The sequence below is a fragment of the Cygnus atratus genome, chromosome 2, assembly GCF_013377495.2.
Source record: "Cygnus atratus isolate AKBS03 ecotype Queensland, Australia chromosome 2, CAtr_DNAZoo_HiC_assembly, whole genome shotgun sequence".
NCBI classification, from domain to species: domain Eukaryota; kingdom Metazoa; phylum Chordata; class Aves; order Anseriformes; family Anatidae; genus Cygnus; species Cygnus atratus.
In genome coordinates this window covers 68,450,070-68,469,510 of record NC_066363.1, presented here as the reverse complement: position 1 = coordinate 68,469,510, position 19,441 = coordinate 68,450,070, and the positions used below count along the sequence as shown (strand labels likewise).

Here is a 19,441-nt window from a genome sequence, read left to right as displayed (position 1 = left end):
TATAATCCAGTACAATCCAGATTTCACCTACCCCTTGGGCCAAAGAAAATAGATTCGAAGTCTGAATTCTCACGTTTTTACAGCCTACGTACAAGATGTACACTCCATTTTTTATTATTTTTTAACCAAACTTCCCTATTTTACAACTGGTCTCCACAAGAAGAAACTTAAGATAAAAACTGCAGTTCCTTACAACCTAACACAGAGATCTCAAAATGTCAGTCTGAGCCTTCCTCTAAAACATGAACCATCAATCAGAAATAATCTGTCTCCTGCAAGATTTCAGTAAAGTTCACAACCATGAGATGATGTTGTTGGCATCAACTATGGAGCTTTTCATTTTCTTGAGGGGGAGGGAGCACTCAGTTCTGATGCACCAGTTTTTTGGTTTTTGTTTTCTTTTTCCTCAGAGCACCTAATTTTCAGTATTTGCTTAGCAATGATTCTTTTTAAAATGTCCTTCTTGAGATAGATTTTTGTTTATCTCCACTCTCCTTTAGGACAACTACATATACAAAATTTTATAGGCTTATAATTCTGTATGCTATATAGAAACATAAATAAAAACCTACAGGTCAACATAAATAAAATAAAACTTTATTTTTTAAATAAAATTATGTTTTGGTTAAAGAAAAGATAGTGTGTCATTTTCTTAGTAGTACAGACAATTTTTTATCCAAAAGAATACATTGTGCTTTATTGTGTCATTTGTCTGAATACAGACTCAGTGGAATATCTAAATGATACCCTGCTCTGAACTCCAAGTTGAAAGTAAGTTTTTATTATACTTGAGGGAAACAATGGGTTCAGCTGCTTATTGCAAGGAGCAATTGTCAAGGGAGAGTTAAACTCAATTACTGTAACCATACTGAATAAAAAATACTGCCAAGAACAAAAATACGCCTGGGTAAAGACAGCCACTGAATAAAAAAATCGACATAAAGCGTATCAAATATTTATTTATCTGGGCAACAAAGGACTATGATACATTGACAGGCATGGAAACTACTGCCGGCACAACTCAATACAATACAACTATAACTGCTTCCAATATGGCCAGTGGAATTACAGGATACCAGGTGGTCCCAAATGTTTGAAGTTCTTTGGAAGGAAAAAAAAAAAAAGGAGAAAAAGAAAAACAAAAGGGAGGAAGGAAAAAAAAAAGGAAAGAAAAGCTAAATCTTGTTTTAAAAGACAATATTAATTTATTGCTCTGATGGTGCTTTCAGGAAAGGGACAGTGGATAAAAATAACTTCTTTCATTTCCCACAACACATAAAGGTTGTAAAACCACTAACATGTTTAAAAATCTTGCCAGGGTCCAACATCACTTAATTTTTTCTGCAATGAGAAACTAAATGTCGTACTAATTATATATAAAAATTAATGTTTTTTTATTTGTTCAGCTGCTTCATTGTCGCCTTTAACATGCTACAACAGGGCTAAAAATGATGTATCCCAGAGAAAAACCCCCAAAAAACCTCTGATATCTAAATAAGTACCATGAACCACATGATGAACTAAGAGGGGAAGATTTAAAACCCACTAAACAAGAGGTAAACGAGATCACCAGATAAATAAAAAAAGGCTTAAAACAGACTCACCATATTTACAATTCCCATTAAATTACACATAAATAAATATATACATACATGAACACTGATTCCCTTATATAATAACCGTGAATCGTGTTGCAATAGAAAGTTCAAGTTGGTCGCTTTACCTTTGACAGGAAAAAGTTCTATAACTGAAGATATGACATGGAACTGCTTGTGTTTTGTGTTCAAGTTTATTCACAATACTGATAAAATGTCATCAGTCCTTTTTGCCTTTTGTTTGTTTGTTTGCTGTTGCTGCTGCTGTTGCACTTTTTTCGCTTTTTTCTTAATATGGCTACAATCTTAACTGAAGTTTATGTAAGGGAAGGTGATGATTCAGTCCGGTGAAGCTCATAGAATTTTTTTTTAAGTATTATTTTTTTTAATTATTTTTAATATATTTTTAGAAAAAAAAGGTCCTTTTTTGTTTTGTTTTTGTTTTCCTCCTTTTGTTTTATTAAAAAAAAAAAAGTTCACAAACTCAAGACAGAACTTTTTCTCTTTGCTGGCTCCATCCCCCTGCTCTGTTCTCTTAGGCTCCAAACTGGGGTAGTAAAACGATGGTAGCAGCGGGGGAGAGGAGGGGCGAGTGAAAAGGGGAAAAATGGAATTGTGGATGCTGGGAAAGGGTGTGGGGAGAGGGCAGAGCAGTCCTGCAGAGTCAGAGAACAGGATTGGCAGAAGGACACTCATTCTGTTGCTGTAGCCTGGGGTGCTGGGTGCAGGGAAGAGGGAGGAGGGAGATGAATGGACTGATGGGCTGGCTGTAAGGGGGGAAGGGAGAGGAGTGTGAGGGGGATCCTCACTTTCGGTGCTTCTCCTCTTTGTCGCCGCTTTTGGTGTTGTTGTCTGTGTGGCTGTTGGGATTGTTGCTGAGGTACATTTTGTCCATGGCCTTGAGCGCCTCGGTGAGATAGTTCTGCAGGGCGGTGACGGCAGCGCACACCGCTGGGCTGCCGAAGCCATGCGAGATGAGGTTGAAGTGGGTCAGGCAGCTCTGGATGCCCGGCTCCAAAATGGGGTTGGGCCGCGAGTTCCCCAGGGGAGATCGGTCCTGAGCCAGCAGGTCGGTGAACTCTTTACAGATCTGTCTGTAGCACAAATGGAGCAGAGAGACAGAGAGAGGGAGGGAGGGCAGGAGGGAGGGGAAGAGAGAGGGAGGGAAATGAACCATCGCTGTCAGCAGCAAAGTCCATGTGCACTCCCTGCTAGATTACACAAGGCCCTGGATCAAGGGGGCTGCTGCCCCGAGTGCACACATGCACACGCGCTCTCCACCCCTCCTTCTGCACAACCTTTCCCCCGATTCTCACTCTTGGCAGGCATGCACAAACCTTTTCCCCTCAGCTCACATACACACACAATTGCGCACACGCCTCACGCCCCAGCCAATGCACAGGCAAACAAGCAGCACGCATATGCGAGCATCTTTTGCCCACCAAATCCCCACATCGCAATCCCCACATCGCAACCCTTCCTGCAAACACACATCCCTTCCCAGCTGGGTTTTGGAACAGAACTGTAACATGGTTTAAAGTTCTCCAGTGAAGGGGAATGGAAGAGATGAGGAGCAATATCCAAAGAAAGGTTTTCAGGGATTTATTTGTGTTTTGGAACTGGAGAGAGCCTTGGGCCTCCTCCTGCACGAGGCTAAAACACGCCCACGTGTCAGGAAGAAAGAGTGAGGGCAGAGAGGGGAACGGAGGCTTTAAATTAGGGTATTCTGAAGCACTTATATATGTACATCTATATCTCGAAATCCGAAGGGACCTTCCCACAGAGGGGAAGGCTGACGCTAACTGGGGTCTGGAAATTTCCTTCCAGGGAGGCAGGAAGGGAGGATACGAGGGCACAGTGCAGAAATGAGGCTGTATCACCCGCTCGCTGCACAAATGGCTGGGGAAATAACACACCTTACAGCAAGAGCTTAGAGGCGTGTTGAAATAGTTTGTGTTCTAAAACCCGCGTTAATGTCTTCCAGCCATAAACTGGCTCCCATCTTCTGCCTGCGCTCTCTGGCACTGTGCCCTTTGGTGACACCTCCATTGGTAATTAAGGGCTACTAAACAGCCCTTTTAATTTCCAGCAAACATATCAAAACAATCATTTTCTTTTCACAAGCCACCTGGAAGTCTAGTCAGCCCCACCAATGATAAACTCCACTAGCATTTTGACTGCATACAGATTGGCATTTAAAATACATTTTTAATATCCCTATATTCACTAAGTAACAGAGCTCCTAGGGAAGAAAGAACCATTGCAGATTTTAATGAAATGAAATCGGTTTAATGGGCCAGTTTTATTTTACTGTCAATGGGAAACCTTCCCCTTCCACCTAAACTGATAAGCTAAGTGAAAAGACCTGGAAAATGTTTTTCTTTGAATAGTTATTGCCTTTTCTAAAACTAAACATCCACCCACAATTTTCACAACTCACTTTCAAGGTAATCCTCACAAACCAACTTGATGGAGACCAAGCTGGGTTATGCAGCACTCCTAGAGCGTGAGGGCACACACACCCCCTCACAATTTGCAAAACCATTAGCCACTGACTACTTGGCAAACACTTGCACACAAAGGCCCCAAACCCGGGTCTCTCACCCTCCCCTCACAATTAAGCAACATGCCAGAAAGGTAAATGTCTTACTTTGTAGCTAGAAGCATGTTTTTTCTTGTGACTTGCTCATTTGGATCGGAATGTTGTCGGTTGAGAAATTCAGCTACTGCTTTGGCAGGAAATTCTGTCTCACAAACATACCCAAAATCTCTAGCTAGATGGACTGCTTCTCCTGCAAAGGGAGATGCGGGAGGAAAACACACAGCTCATCAGTACACATGGCACAGAGGCAAAAATCCATTAGGAAAGAAAGCACTACCTTCTACTCGGGTTCTTCTTCTAAAAGACTTGGACTTGTTTCTTTACAAAAAGGTACGGTAAGAAATACTAATCACATCTTACCGTGTAGGAGTTGTCTTTGCTTCAGTTTAGGGCAATGCAAATGTGTATTTTCACGATGGCTATTACAAGTGAAATCTCACACTCGATTTTTTTTTTAAAGTTTCCATTGACTAACAGATTTTATACAGACCGGCTCCATGCACCTAGAATGTGCACTTACATTTACACATATACATGTATACAACAGCCATTCATACATATTTCATTCAAAGCTATTTACTCCAGAAATATTTGTTTGCCTCAGCCATGTCTCTATATTCTTTTGCAATGCATCAATGATTAATATTGATCATAATTACTCCTAGAGCTCTTTCAAATAAAATGCATTAAACAGCTAAGTGTTTAAATTTTAACTTGATCGCATATAATTATACATTCACCCCCAAAACGATTAACCATGAGAATTTTAGGGTCATTCCACCGAGTCTGTCTGTTTTGTTGATTTTCAAATCTTTGGTTTTAATTTCCTGAACCAGTTGGTTTTTACTGCAGGGCTTCCTGCCATTAGCTCTAGCTCCGGAAGAACGCATGCGCCAATTAGAGCTTCAAAGCCTCAGTCCAGTGAGCTTGTTTCCATAAAATGGAGCGGATCATAAACAATAACAGTACTCTAGAAAGTGCCTCATCGCTACAGGACTCAAAACCCAAGCAATGTTTATACTATTATCCCCCCAAAATTAGCCACCACCGCTAAGCTAACTGGAGATCAGGCCTCTGTTTTGCTTCTTATTTTTATTAAAAACAAATAATCATTCTTTTAGAGCCATTGTATGCCAAAGCCAAGCAGAACAATAGATTACCATAAAACATCTTCCATATTCATTATTTGTGAATAATGTTAAGCGTCTACCAAATCTAGACTTTTTACAAGTTCTCCCCTTGTGATTTTTTTTTACTATGGTGTATTGATGCAATTGCAAAGCCTTTTCAAAAACACGAAGACACAGTAATTTTCACACAGTATAAATATACTGCAGCTACTAATCTGAATGCTTTTTAAAAAAAAATGAAGTCTGGCATGGCACAGCACTTCTTTCCCCATCCCTTTGAACATGAAACATGTCTAGCAGAACGCAAAGTGACAACAAAACAAAGCTACAAATTCCCTCCTACACAACCAAACTTAAGCTAACCTGCACAGCCCGGGCTGAGGTTAAAAGCACTCTGCAGACTGAAGCGGTCCAAAACGTTGCGAAACCCACAAGTAAGGAGAAAGGAGGAGGACGTATTTTCTGGTTGTGGGTTTACTTTGTGCCAGCCAGGGTGGAAAAGCAACTGTTTCAAAACTAAATGATTGCAAAGTCTTGAGCTTCCCACCTCCGAGTTCTGAAAGCATAGGGCATCCGAAGGTGTTAAAAGTAAGCTGCACGTTTTCTGGCCAGAGCAAAGTAGAGGAGAATGATATAATGAAGGGAACATATGTTCTGAAAATGAGAACCAAAAGGGAAGTGGGGGAGTGCAACTTTGAGGCTTTCAGGACACCATTAATTCATAGCTTAGGTCAAGGATTCCCAAATTAATTCAGGAAGTAATGGTCACGCATTTCTCAAATGCAGATGTCAGAAAACTCAAATGATTTACTGTTATGTTGCTGGGGGCATGAGGGAGGCGAATCCTGATGTGGCTGCAGCTTTTGACATTTAAGATCGCCTAGTTGTCCACTGGTGGAAGAAGGAAGGCAGCAACTCTGCTCCCTGTAACTTCCAATCCAGCACTGGCGGGACCAAGCCCTCAGCCCCTGCTCGCTGCCGCCAACAAAACCAGTTTACACTGGGGAGGGATTACTGGCCTGACTACGGGAGCGGGACAGGACCCTGAAAAGATCTAGTCCAAAGCAAATTAACCAACGGTGGGACATGCTGCTGAGTCTGCAGGACTCATGCAAGCCCGTTTCAGATTAAAACAAAAGGCAGAGATGTACGTTTTTATCTGACCAAACACAATGCCTCAGCACTGACTCAGGGAAAAAAAAAAAAACAAAAACAAAAAACAACTAAGCCTTGTCCTGCTGGGGAAAACCAATGGGCAAGGTTTACCCCACCAACCCTCACAGCCCATGGAGTCACTTACCCTCCACCAGCGAAGTGAGCAAGGTGACATTAGCAGCTTTGCGCCTCCCGGCTGGCAGGTTTAGCCCTATTTTGTCCAGTTTCTCTCTGAGAGATCGCCCTCCATTTTTGGACTTTGCCCTGCACCACAACAGAAAGATGGTTAGAAGAGAGGGCCGGGATTTGCACCAGGACACCGTGTTCCTACAGAAGGGGTGTTGAGGAGAGGTTTGGGGGGGATTTGCTATTTGAAGGGGTGTTGAGGGGAGGTTTTTGGGGAGAAAGGGCTGAAAGCTGAGCCTAATGCATGGATGGGAGCTGCACAGTGAGGCGACAACCCTCTTCGCACCCTCACCCGCCATGTCCCTGAAGGGGTTGCCTGCTCTCTGATGAGGGCCACTACGTATTTCACTAACTGGGAAGGTCAGGAGCCCACACCACCACACATGAACGGGGAGATGAACGCACAGGGGTTCATCTCCCCACAGATGAGCTTCCCAACAGAGATGGGGACAGGAGACGGACCACTTTGGTCAATTAACCCAGGAGTTTATCGCCTGTGTTTTATCCCCTGGATTTTATTCCCTGCCCAAACACTCTTTAATTGTCTGGACTACGTTACATCGGGGGGGTGGTCTCCACAACCCAGGGGCTTGGGAGTGCCACTGCTATTGGGGTACATGACATGACGAAAGGGCACCCACGACAGGCCGCGTCGTCATGGCTAGAGCGCGCCCCCCCCCTTCTGCCGGCTCTGCCCCGACCCCTGGCGGCAGGGGGGGTGCGCGCTGAGCCCCCCCCTCCCCCAACTCCCCCCCCCGCTTCTCAGCTCGCGGGCGCCCGTTAGGGCGGTAACGGTCGGCGGCGTCCCCCCGCCTCACACACACACACACGGAGCCCGCCGCCCCTCACCTCCGCAGCACTCCGCCCAGCAGGGAGGCGTTGAGGCACTCGGGCGGCGAGAGGCGTCGCTGCACTTCCGCCACCGTGACCTTGTACTTGGAGGTGGAGCTGAGCAGCGAGAGGCGGCCCGGCACCGAGCAGAAGACCTCGTTGGGGTTGACCACCCCGCCGAAAAGCGCGTCCTTGTTGATGGGGATGGAGGAGACGGCGTTGTTGTTAGACTTGGAGAGGGACACGGGGCCTGCAGGGAGGGAGGAGCAGGGCGGTGAGGGTGAGGAGCGGGCGGGGAGACAGGGCAGGAGGAGGAGGAGAGGCGGCCGCCGGACTACGGGGGTGGGACCGGGGGGGTGAGGCGAGGGCAGGCACCCCTTCGTCCGCAGGGGGAGAGCGGAGCGGCTGCCCTCCACCAGAACAACGCCATCAAGCGAGGGAAAACAAACGGGGAATCCAGCGCTGGACGCCGAGGGAGGCGATTCCCGGGGGGCCGCGGCCACCCGGGCCCCTTTTCCCTCTCCCGGGGCCCAGCGGGAGCCTTCAGGCTCCGTCCTCGCCCGTGCCCCCCAGCCCCGGCCCGAAGGGGCCCCCGCCGTTTTGGATAGATGGCTTGTGACATTAATAGCTCTGGGAGGGCTAATAGATACGCCAGGAGTTAAACGAACTCTTGAGATTACTAATAAAAGAGCCAATTATCATGTCGGCTCGGAAAGAGCATCTCTTAAGATTTATCCCTTGCACGTCTAATTTGACGTGACAAAGGCTTCGTGGGCAGGGGAAGGGGATGAAACTTTAAGCGCGGCGGCTGAGCTCGGGGGGAGTGTGGCGTGAGCCGGCACCTTGCTTGGCACAGCACCCCCGGGTGGCTTTGCACCTTCACACCCAGAGCGGACCGCCCTGTGCCGCCTTCCCATCCCTCTGCTCGTCCGGAGCGCAGTGGGAGCACACGTCCGAGCGGAGACACGCCGACAGTGCCCTGCACACACCGCTCCGGGACTGGCCTCCCAGCAGTTTCAGCCTCCCAGCAATCCCAGCTTCCCAGCAATTTCAATCTCAAGCGAAGCAAAGAGCACAAAGCTAAGCACAACTGAGTTCCCAGCATCTAGCCCCTTGCTCTCCAGAAGCCCAGCTAGTGTCCGTTGCACTTTAACCACGAAAACACGAAGGGGAAGGAAGAGATTGTTCTCCAGAGTCCAGTTTGCCAACAACGATTAAACATCGATGCTCTGCGCAGAGCTGGGAAGGGAGCCGCTTGCCGAGGCACCAGAGCACCGGCTCGGCTTTGTTGGACATTTCCAGGGCAGGGCTGAGCCCGGCTGCCCTGCTCTGCCTCCGAGCCCCCGGCCAGCGGCGCCCAGGCTCTGCCACCACGCGCGAGGAAGCGGCTCACCTTTCTTAATTACAGTTTGATCCGGAATGTTAATACCGGGGTCTTCTACGTGCTGCAACGAAAAGGAGAGAGGCGGGCTGTCAGTGCGCGGCGCCGGCGAAAGGCAGCGGGGCGTGGGAGGAGAGCCCCGAAGGGCACCGGGCAGAGGGAAAGCGACAACGGGGGGTCGGGGAGGAGACGGGGTTCGGGGGCGCTTCCTTCGCACGGAGGAACCCTGCCTCCCTCCCCGCTCTTCTCCACGAAAAACGAGAAAAATTAATAATGATAACAACAACAACAAAAAAAAGAACAAAGATCCACCCCATACCCTCGGGACTCGCCCTGCCGAGCCCGACGCCCGGCCGGCCTCCAGCCTCCCTTTCTGCCTCCCCGGCCCGGCCTCTCCCCGCCGCAGGGGAGCACAAAGAAGCGCCCGCACCGCACCGACGGGGCGATCCGAGCCGAGACAGGCCGGGCCGAGCCCCTGCACCCCCGGGGTCCCCACTATTATCCGCTCGCACTTTTGCGCACTGGAGGCTGCAGATGGGGTTTTGCACGCCCGCGCCGCAACGTGATTAGAAAGTCAAATGAAATCATGTTTTCTAATTCAAAAAAACTGACAGGCGATATAATGTCTGGCTGTGTTTACAAATTAACACCAGTGGTGCTGAGATAGAAGATTTCGCAATCGTTACAAAACACAGGCATTACCATTTAAAAAACTATTACTCCTTCTCTAGTCTTTGTCCAACAATAATACTGATTCTAACATTTTCCATTCTGTCTTGGATTTATGCTCCTGTTAATTGTGCCTGATCTCAATGATTCCGGGTGGATGGTACTAAGTTGCTTTATTACAGGTTTTATTATACTCAATGCTCTCATTTGTAACTTGCCTAAAGTGCTTCTGGATTTAAGTATAATTAAATTGAGAAATGTTCAGAAATGACTACTGCTGCAGTTCTTGTGTTTTAACTATATGGGGAAATATGATCCCTTTATGCATGCACCCTAAACCCATAAAGTAAATGTAGTGTGGCATAATACTTTTATTTGTGTTATTTCTACACATATTCCATACAGGGAAGACTGTTAAGTTTAAAATCCCACAGAGATATTTATGATTAAATAATTTTCACCGTCTACTTGATTTTCTTAAATATTTAGCAGTCCCTTTTATTAAAGGTTAGCTGTTGCAGCAACAGAAAATTTCAAAAAATCACACTTTCCACGACCCAAATTTCTGCAAAGGATTTTTGTTGTTGTTGTTTCATAACTAGATAAACGTTCTCAAAAGATACATTCTCTTATTTTTATGCCTTCCTTCATGCATCCTGCTGATTCAGTTTTACAGAGAGGAAAATAAAAATGGCTGGGCTGGTGTAAGGATTTAAACCAGATGGCATTTTGTTTTCACAAACTATAGCAATGCTATTAATTAATAGATCTTACAAAGGCAAATAAAATGATTTGTACTTAAAATATCTGCACAAGACGCTTCCCAAGCCAGCCCACTGCAAGGAAGCACAATCACAGTGAGGGGGAATTCAAGAGAACATTTTAGGTCACGTTCCTACAGCAATCAGGGGCTCGCAGTCAACAAATTAGTTTATTCTTACCATTGCCTCCATGTTATTTTATATCAGGTTAAAAGAATCGACCTGTTTTTAACGGATCCAAATTGCTTACTAAATCCTCCACTTTGGTAAACGTATGCGTTTATTGCAAAACTGCTAAACATAACCAGCAATTTTCTGTGGCTAATTTAGCCAGATGAGGGCTGTAATAAATTCACTATTTTCCCCAAATATAATTTACAAAAGATTTCAAAATGACCCCCCAAAATAGGTAAGTTCATCTGAACATTATCCTTGCAACACGAAACTGTACTCATTAAACTGTCAGCGAATATATTGTTGTAATATTTGATCTTGTAATTTGGGATGGCATTTCAGCAAAAATCACATCCAGATACCACAATTCCCTCCTCCTCTTTCCTCGTTGCAAAGTAAAGCAGCTTCAGCCCCTTAGCACAAGCTCTGTGGGCTTTAATAAATTTATTGGCATGTTCTAATTCTATTTTCAGGGAGAAACCCAGAAAGATGAACTTTGGTCATAAGCAGTCATTCCTATCACATTGCATAAGGCCACTTTCCTAACTGAACAATAGCACGGCTGGCTTTGTAAACAGCCCTCGTGCTAATGTCATGCTCAATTAGGAATCATTTTTAAATCTGTATTTATTGATAACAAAATTAGATCCCCAAATAACACACCACCCGATAGGCTCCAAACATTTAATTTAATATAGGGTGTAGCAGATCTGGCTAGAATTTGGTAACCTATAGCTAATGATTTATGAGGTCATCCCTCTGCACTACTGCTAAAAGAATGAGGCAGCATTTTAATATAGCTTTCCTCTGATTTGTCAATTAATTCCTTTGGAGAAGAGGATCTGCCCATATCCTCTTACAACTTTAGATGTCATTATCCTGTATGCCAATTCTGTAATCACGGGGAACGTTTTTTTCCTTCTCAGACCACTTTCACCCACTTTTAATTTTTTTTTCCTTCTTCTTTCCCCTCTTTCCCTTTACGTTTCCCTGGGAGGACATTTAATGAGATCTCGCATTTCAGACTAATGTTTTTCCCAAGGCAGCGAGAAATCCCCAAATGCACGGCCCTGTGGTGATATTATACATTCTTCCAATCGTAACAGCTTATTGTCATTGAGAAGGAAAGATATTGTTAACAATGACAGTAATTTGATTTATTTATATTTTAGCGGGCACGCTAACAGGGAGGCATCATACATCGACGAAACTCAAGAACCCATTGTTCTGGGTGGGGGGCTCGGGGTCTCATTGCCCCCCTCCCCTTTTTGCTTAGTGGGGAGAGATCCCCTTCCCCTCACCCTCTGCCCCCCGACGGGTGGCAGAGGGATGCGGGGAGTGATGCTGGAAGGATGCAAGGGCCCGAGCAGCGGGACTTACCGGCACGTCCTCGATGGCGTGAGGGATGGAGTGTAGGGGCAGGTCGGCCAGCCCCGAGCCCAGCCCGTGCGGGGCGTGCAGCAGGTCGTCGTGCCGCCGGTAGTCCCTGCGGGGGTCCAAGCCCGAAAGCTGGTGGGGGAGCCCCCGGTGCGTGTGCAGGAGCCCCGTCTCCTGGCTCTGCCTCTGTCCCGGCCATCCTGGGTGCTGGGGCTGCGGCTGGGCGTGGAGGGGGTTGAGGCTGTAGGGGTCGTTCACGTGGGAGTAGGGGTCCTGAGACTGGGGGTAGATGGGCTGGTAAGGGGGGGGGAAGTAGGGAGGCTGGAAGTCGGCGTTGGGGGTGTGGGAGAGCGGTGGGGCGCTGGTGTAGGGGGACTGACCCACGGTCCCCAGCTGGGGCAGCCGGGCCGTCCCGTTGCTGGTGCTGTCGTGGCGCTCCTAGGGTGTGGGGGTGTCAAAATGGGGTGGGGGAGGGGGGGAGGACACGGGGAGGAGAAGGAGGGGGGGAGAAAAGAAAAACAAAAGATAAAATCAAACTGTTTCTCGTCAAAAGCGGCTTCCAAATTTCGCCCGCCGGGCGATCCGCCCGTTCGGAGACAGAGCTGGGGATTTCTCTGCCCCCCCCACCGCCCTTCCAACAAAATCCTGAGGCGCTCTCGCTTCTCGAATACTAACAATAACGACGACGATAGCAGCGGCGATAGCACTACTCATACCAGGACTGCTCACAACAATTCACAAAACGTTGCGGCGGCACAGCGTGGATTCCCGACCGATCGCACCCGGGCGTTGCGGGAGCAGGTATTTGCCGCAAATAAAAAGAATCATTTTTAAGCGGCCTTAGGAAAATAATAGTAATAATAACGCTCCTGCCACCCAAAAAACGCTCCCGCCGGCCCTGAACAAAATTAAGACGGAGTCAGCCGCCGAGATTGCCGCTAACACATCCCAAGAAAAACGTGGGAAATCAAAGACCACTGCCACCTTGTTACCAGAAGATGCCGAAATGGGCTCTGACCACCCACCCGTTCCCCTTGCAACTTCGGCAAACGTGTCGGGGCGAAGGCACGGCCGCGGGAGCCCCCCGCAGCCCACCCGGGGGCAAAGCCGCGCCGAGCCCCCCGTTTGCCCGACGGAAATGGGGGTCGGCGGTGGGACGCGGGGTCTTCGGCTCTGGAGGCTCCTGAGGCCGGGCAAAAGAGCCCGCAGGTACGTCCGGTGAAAAAGGCATGGCCTCCGCAGAGGAAGAGGAGGAAGAGGAAGGGGGGGTCGGAGGGAAAGAGCCACGGGCCCGCAAAAAGGAAACGGGAAATATCCCGTTTGCAGGTGGCAAGGGGGACAAATCTAAGCGGCGGGGTCCAAGCAAAGCCTTTTGCCGTTCGCAAATCAAAAATAATGAAATGAAATGAAATGAAATGAAATGAAATGAAATGAAATAAAGACAGTAGGGAAAAAGAAAAAAAAAGAAACGAAGAAAAAAAAAACAGAAAAAAAGCGAGGAAAAAAAAAAAACGGAAGGGAAGGTAAAGCACCGATTTAATAAAAATGCAGGAAGGAAAAAGAGCCCTCTCGGGCAAGCTGGATGCGAAAGCCCGGCTGCCACCGCCACCGCCGCCAACAATAGCAACACCCAGCGCCCGATCCCCCTCCGAGAGAGCCGCGAAGCCACTCACCATAGCCGAAAAACTGTGCACTAACATCTGCGAAGAGTCGGGGTTTACGAGGCAGGGCAGAAAAAAATAACGATAATAACAACAACAACAAAAAAGCAGAGCAAAATGACCAGAGCTGCGCGCACAGCCCCCGGCGGAGCCTGCGCGGGCGCGGAGGGTGCGCGGCCGGAGCCCGGCGCTAGGCGCGGGGGGGACCGGGGCGCCGGGTCTGCTCCGTGGGTGCGCCACGATAATCCATCAGAACTTGCACCGATCTCGGCTGCCCTTCATCGGCTCTTGCAAAGGCGAGCTCTCTCTCTATCCTGGCGTGGTGTGAGGAGTCAAAGTTGGGAGCTTTTTTGTTTTGTTTTGTTTTTTTCGCCTTTTTTTTCTTTTTTTTTTCCCGCTTTTTAGCGTATGTGTTTGTTTCTTAATCCTTTTTTTTTCCCTCCTCTGTCTCTTTCTTTTTTTTCCTCCTTTGACTTAGCTGCTGGTTCACTTGAGCTCCTAATAACAGATCTGCTGCCTTCCTGGAGACTCCTAATAGCAGATATTCATGACTATTAATATTACACGAATACTTAATAAGGGAAGAATGGCTGGAAATCGAGCGTGAAGCGAGAAGGCAACTCAAGGCAGAGCCTGTTCTAAATGACGTCCATTGAATGAAGAATCAGTGTATCTAATCAGAGATGGGGGAGAGAGAGAGAGAGAGAGACAAAAAGGGAGAGAGAGGGAGAGCGAGAGGGGGGACATGCTGCTGCGTCTGACGAATCACAGGAAAGGGGCAACATTTTAAAAGGTTGCAAGGCATGCAAAAGTGAAAGAGAAAGAGATCCGGAGAGAGGGAGAGGGTGGGAGCCGGGAGGGGGGTGCGGTGGGAGTGAGGGGGGGCGAAAGGGGGGGGAGGACGGGCAGAGAGAGAGAGGGGAGGGGGCGCGGGATCCCCCCTTCCTTCCCTTCCCCTCGCTTCCTTCCCCTTCCCTTCCCTTCCCCCAGTCCATCTTCCCCTGCCCCCGCGGGCCGGCGAGGGCGCACCTCGGGCTGCGGCTGCTGGGCGAAGCCGGCCTCAAAGTCCACGGCGAAGAGCGGCTGCTGGCTCCCTGCTTGGCTCTTGCCACCCTCCGAGGAGCCCCCGCCGCCTCCTTTCCGCGGGGTGGGCTCCGGGGGGCCGCCCCCCCCCGCCGCCGCCCCGTCCATGCCTCGACGGCGCCCCGCCGGGGGGCTCCCAGCGCCGCCGAGCCGGCTCGCCTCCGTGCGTCCCGGAAAGCGGCTGGGAAAGCTTTTTGGTCTTTTCTTTTTTTTTTTTGGGTGTCTCCCCTGCTCCGTCTCAGCCCTCCTCCGCCTCCCCGTCGCCGTCCTCCTCTTCCTCTTCCTCCTCCTCCTCTTCGAGGCCGAGGCGAGCCCAGGGTAGGGGGCTGGGGAGTCCTGGGAGCATTCACCGGGCTCCCCTCGGCCCCCCTCTCGGAGGAGCCGGGAAAAGAAAGAAGGGGGGGAAAAGACAGCGGGCGGGGAAGGAAGGGAAGGAAGGCGGGGGGGTGGGGGGGAGAGGGAGACGGGAAAAGAGGCACGGCGAAAGCTTCTCCCGGCCCAGACAAGCCGGGGCTCCGGCGCAACCCGTCGGACTGGCTGCACAACTCCCCAGCTACTCCCTCGGCCAGGCGCTGCTCCACTTTCCGCTGCCCGGCCCCGCAACGGCGGACGGGAACGGCCGGGCTGCGCCCCGCTGCTCTCCCCCAGGTCCTTTGCTTTCCTCAGAGCCTGCCCCCCACAGGGAAGGAGCTCCCTCCCCCCGTTTTTTTTTCCCCTTCCCCCGCAAACCCCCTCGCAGCCCGCATCCCCTTCCCAGGAGCGGCAACCCGCAGCCAGGGGCACCGGCGTGCCACATCCCCTCAGCGCGGGGCCGACAAAAGGCGCTGAGGACAAAATCCCACGCCTAAAAACCCCTCGTCCTGGGTGGGGGAAGAGGGGGAGAGGTACGGCTTGCTCCCCAAGTCCAGCCGGGGGAAAACACTTAAGAAAAAAAATAATAATAATTAAAAGATAGCCCTGACACCTCATTCCTAGAAATCAGGCTTCCGCCAGCGAGTGGATCTAAGCGCTCAGCTCCCACGCCGGGAGAGCAGCTTCATCCCAACGGCTCGATCCAGGATCCGAGCACCAAATAATTTAATCCCCGACGAGTGTGGCGAGTCCTCCATCCCTTTCCTACGCTACAGCATCGCAAAAGCCGTGACGGGGGCGGACGGGAGCGTGCCCCACCGGTCCCCTGGCGTAGATGTCGGCAGAGGCTCCGCCGAGGCTGGGGCTGCCTCCCCGCCCGGCTCAGCACCAAAGAAATACATTCATTTGCACAGTGCAGTCCTTTATTGCGCGGTTCGAGTGCACGGCACAAGCAACTTTTGCGAAACGCGGGACAATGGTATTCGTTGGTTTGGGACGAGGCAAACCATCCCGGGCATGGCTCTTCTTCTTCTTCTTCGTCTTCTCCTTTCTGGCAGGTCAAAAGCCACTCGCCTATTTCTCAAGAGACGGATGCACACCCATACACAGACATGCGCGCACCCGGGGCTGTGCTGAACGGCTCCCAGCCCCCGTTAGGTGGGCTCTGCGCTCCCAGGAGGACCCAAAATCCCTGCCCAGAGCCAGGGGAGCGCGGCCCTGCGGGGCGGAGGCTGGCTGGGGGGGGTGGGCGCCGCTCCGCAGCCCCGGATTGCGGCTCCGCAGCTGGCCCCGCAAGGCACGCGGCTCGCAACGAGCGAGCCGCGGCTCCAGCGAAATATAGGATTTTAGATGTCGGTCCCGAGTCGATCAATAGGGGTGCCTCGGGCACCTGGCGTGCGAGAGCGATTCTCTCTCTTCCCTTTGTCTCCTTGCCCTTTCATTCATCCAGCCATCCGTCCATCCATCCATCCATCCATCCACACGGATGAGCGTAGCATCCTACAGAGCCTTATCTATAGAGGATCTACCTAGAGACAAGACCGCTGCTGCATCCTCCGTCCTGCTCGTCTTCCCTCACACTGCCGACAAAGCTGGGTTTCCACAAGCCCCGAAGTTCCTGGGGAAGGACCCCAGCCCCTCTCCAGCTGCAGGACCGCGAGGAAGCCTGGCGAAGGAGCAGAAGTTTTCCTAAACGAAATTCAGAGATCGATGGATGCTGCGGGGTCCCGCTCGCAGCTGAGTGGCCCGGAGCTCTCTGCCCCGGCCTGGGAAAGCGCTTACCTCACATTCCTCATACTTGATATTATCCGTCAGTTTCCAAAGCATTTTCATGGATTGGCGTGAGAGAGGATTTGTTTCTCTTTGCCTTTCACTAAAGTGGTGCCTCTGGTATGCGGAGCGCGGCTGGCGGAGGCTGTGCACAGCTCCTCTGCGCGCTCTGAGATCTCCCTCTAATGGTCGAAACTTTTCCCTTTTCCAGCTCTTTACCAACAGCCTAATCGCCTCATTAGCATATCAACAATAGCCCAATTGCTCTCCAGCACAACAACCTGCAGCGGCGGACACAGGTACAACGGACCCACGGGCCACGGGGCTTTGCCGAGCCACGCGTGGGGGCAGCGGCCCCTGACCACCCGTGCGCGGCTCCCCCCGCCTGCTTGGAGTTTGGGACTAGCCGAGAAGCCACCCTTCTCGTTCCTTTTTGGGGTTTTTCCTCCTCTTTCCACCGGGCTGAAAACACCCAAGAGGAGAGCAACGAGACCCGGGCCGCGCTCTGGCCAGGCTGATTGGTCTCTGTGGAGGCTGCTGCTGCCCTCCGGCTTTGATTTTTTTTTTTTTAAATTATATTTTTTGGTGGATATTTAAAAGTCTTCTGTCTTTTGCAAACTCTTTGCTTCCTCTCGGGTCTGTTGGCTATTGCTCTTCAAACAAACAAACAAACAAAAAAACCCAACATAACCTCCCAGACAGCATTGGGCGAGCGCTAACGCGAACGCATCAGGAGCCAAAATGTCTTTTGCAAGCACTTCGACAGAGGGACAGAACAATGGCCATAATAAAACTTGGGTTGTTTCTTAGGTGGAGCGCTTCGTTTGCCTACCAATCCACTGCTAACTGAGCGCTCCTCCTGCCCTCCTCTAGGGTTTCTTTTCCAACCTCTTTTTTTTTTTTTTTTTTTTTTGTTTCCCGCGATGCCCAGCCTCGCTCCCTCCACCGAAAGGTTTCTTTTCTTTTGCTCCATTTCCCCATTTTTCCCCTCCTTGCGGCCGCTGCCTCGGGCCTGGCACGGTTCGGCCGGGTCCGGGCCCCCAGACCCGCTGCGGAGTGGGGCACGCAGGGGACCCCCATGCAAACCTCCAGACCTGGGGAAACCCCCCCAGGGGACACCCACCGACACCACGGCCGTATTCACCGCCTGCAGAAACGAGCAACCCTTCTGGCCGCGGGGAACCCATAGGGGTGCCCACGAGGGAGCCGAAACACGCTGCCCTGCGCATCCCCAGCCCCAAAACGCAGCGCTTTCCTCCCCTCTCCCCTCCTCCTCCTCACTCATCCCCCACTCCTCGATGCTATTTTTTTTTCTCCTCTCCCCTCACCGGCTCTTTTGTCTGCAAGTGGCAGGAGAGTAAATTGTTGGTTTTACTCCCATTGAGGTTCAAATGGAGCTGGCAGATTCAGGCCGGCTAATGCGGGCCGGGGAAGGTGGGAACCCAGGGGGTTGCCGCGCCTTAGCGCCGGCCTGGCGGGGCAGGGCCGAGGAGTGCGGAGCCCCCCGCCCGGGACAGCCCCATGGGGCTGCGGGCACGGCTCCGCACGGCCCAGCAAAGCTGCAGGGGTGGCTCAGCGAAAAGGAGGGAAGGGGCGCACGGCAAAGCCGGGAGTGAATTTCAAGGTAGATAGACCATAAGTGAAATCGTGTAGGGGTTGATTTCAGGAGAAAACTAAAAATAATAATAACAACAAAATCCTCTTTTGATCACTTCTGCGCGCCGACCTGATAAAAGAACGCCGGGACTAACTGGGAAAATAACTTAAGAGATATATTTGTTTACTTCATGAAAGAAAGAGAGAGAAAGAGAGAGAGAGAGGGAGAGAAAAGCACAGGGAAAGACTTAGTCGCGAGACTCGAAAAGTTGGGAGCAGAAAAGATGGGCTCCCATCTTGCGCTGCACGGCCCGGGAAAAAGTAAATCGTTTTCCGCAGCAAAAACAAGAGTGCTTTAACAGCCCCCTTCGCCTTCAGTTTTTATTAACTGCCCAAATCGCGGCCGCACATTCCGGAGGCTGCGGGATTTCCCAGAACCGCCCCGGTTACCCCACGCGTGGCGACTCCCCCGTAGGGCGGAGGGGTCCCTGCGGCCCCATGGGGCCGGGGCCACGCTGCCACCCCCCAGCCACCCTCCCCAACTTCAACTCGCCCCGGGGGCCGCTTCCGGCACCCCTCCGGCCGGGTAGGAACAGTGGGAGGCTTTTTTTTCCGCACAGGATGGGCTCGGGGAGCCCACGGCGTGGCTGTCCCCCTGCAACAGGTAGCAAGCAGTGGGATTGGGCTGGGGGGCACAGGTAGACGCACCCCACAATTTAGCCCTCTTCTTCCCCCGCAGCCAGCGGCTGCAAGGCCCGACACCTTTCCCCGTTCCAGCCCTATCTCCCCTCCCAAAATAACACCACCACCCCAAAACAACAACAACAAAAAAATCCAGCAGCAAAGGAGGCTCACGTTACCTGCCAGTCCCCCATTTTGGCAAGGATGGACATCCTGGCTGCGGGCTGCGTATCCCCAGGTCCCCTCTGGTCATGGACTGCGATTTACCCGCAACGCCTGTGGGTAAATCCTCCCCTTACCTGCGCCGGGACTCTCTCACCTGGCCATAAAGAGCTAGGTGCTCCCTGCCTGCGCCTGCGCGCTACTTGCGCGCTGCCTGCGCGCTGCCCCCCGCCGCCGCGCAGCCCCAGGGCTGCCCCGGGCTGGGGTGGGGACGGG

The 19,441-nt window shown here is 51.0% G+C and overlaps 1 protein-coding gene across 3 annotated transcripts; it reads right to left on the bottom strand.

Annotated features, from left to right (window-relative positions):
- Window positions 1-976: 976 nt before the first annotated feature.
- On the bottom strand, window positions 977-19,215 carry TFAP2A (transcription factor AP-2 alpha). Of its 3 annotated transcripts, none has more exons than XM_050708819.1 (7): window positions 19,183-19,215; window positions 11,865-12,299; window positions 8,893-8,944; window positions 7,518-7,749; window positions 6,628-6,746; window positions 4,246-4,387; window positions 977-2,689 (listed from the first exon to the last, which is right to left on the bottom strand). In XM_050708819.1, the coding sequence occupies exons 1-7, from the start codon at window positions 19,213-19,215 to the stop codon at window positions 2,401-2,403; spliced, it is 1,302 nt and encodes a 433-aa protein (XP_050564776.1). In that variant the 3' UTR covers window positions 977-2,400. The 3 variants fall into 3 exon arrangements, with proteins under 3 accessions (XP_050564776.1, XP_035416161.1, XP_035416162.1); XM_035560268.2 differs by lacking the exon at window positions 19,183-19,215 and adding an exon at window positions 16,739-16,789; XM_035560269.2 differs by lacking the exon at window positions 19,183-19,215 and adding an exon at window positions 13,535-13,627.
- Between the last annotated feature and the right edge of the window lie 226 nt (window positions 19,216-19,441).

What these genes read in the sequence shown, in the direction of transcription:
- TFAP2A (XM_035560268.2), bottom strand. Translation starts at nt 16,789, where the DNA reads ATGAAAATGCTTTGGAAACTGACGGATAATATCAAGTATGAGGAATGT. An exon ending in CTGGGCGGAGTGCTGCGGAG is followed by an intron (nt 6,747 to 7,517) that starts GTGAGGGGCGGC and finishes GTTGTGGTGCAG; the next exon opens with GGCAAAGTCCAAAAATGGAG. An exon ending in GCTCACTTCGCTGGTGGAGG is followed by an intron (nt 4,388 to 6,627) that starts GTAAGTGACTCC and finishes CTCCCTTTGCAG; the next exon opens with GAGAAGCAGTCCATCTAGCT.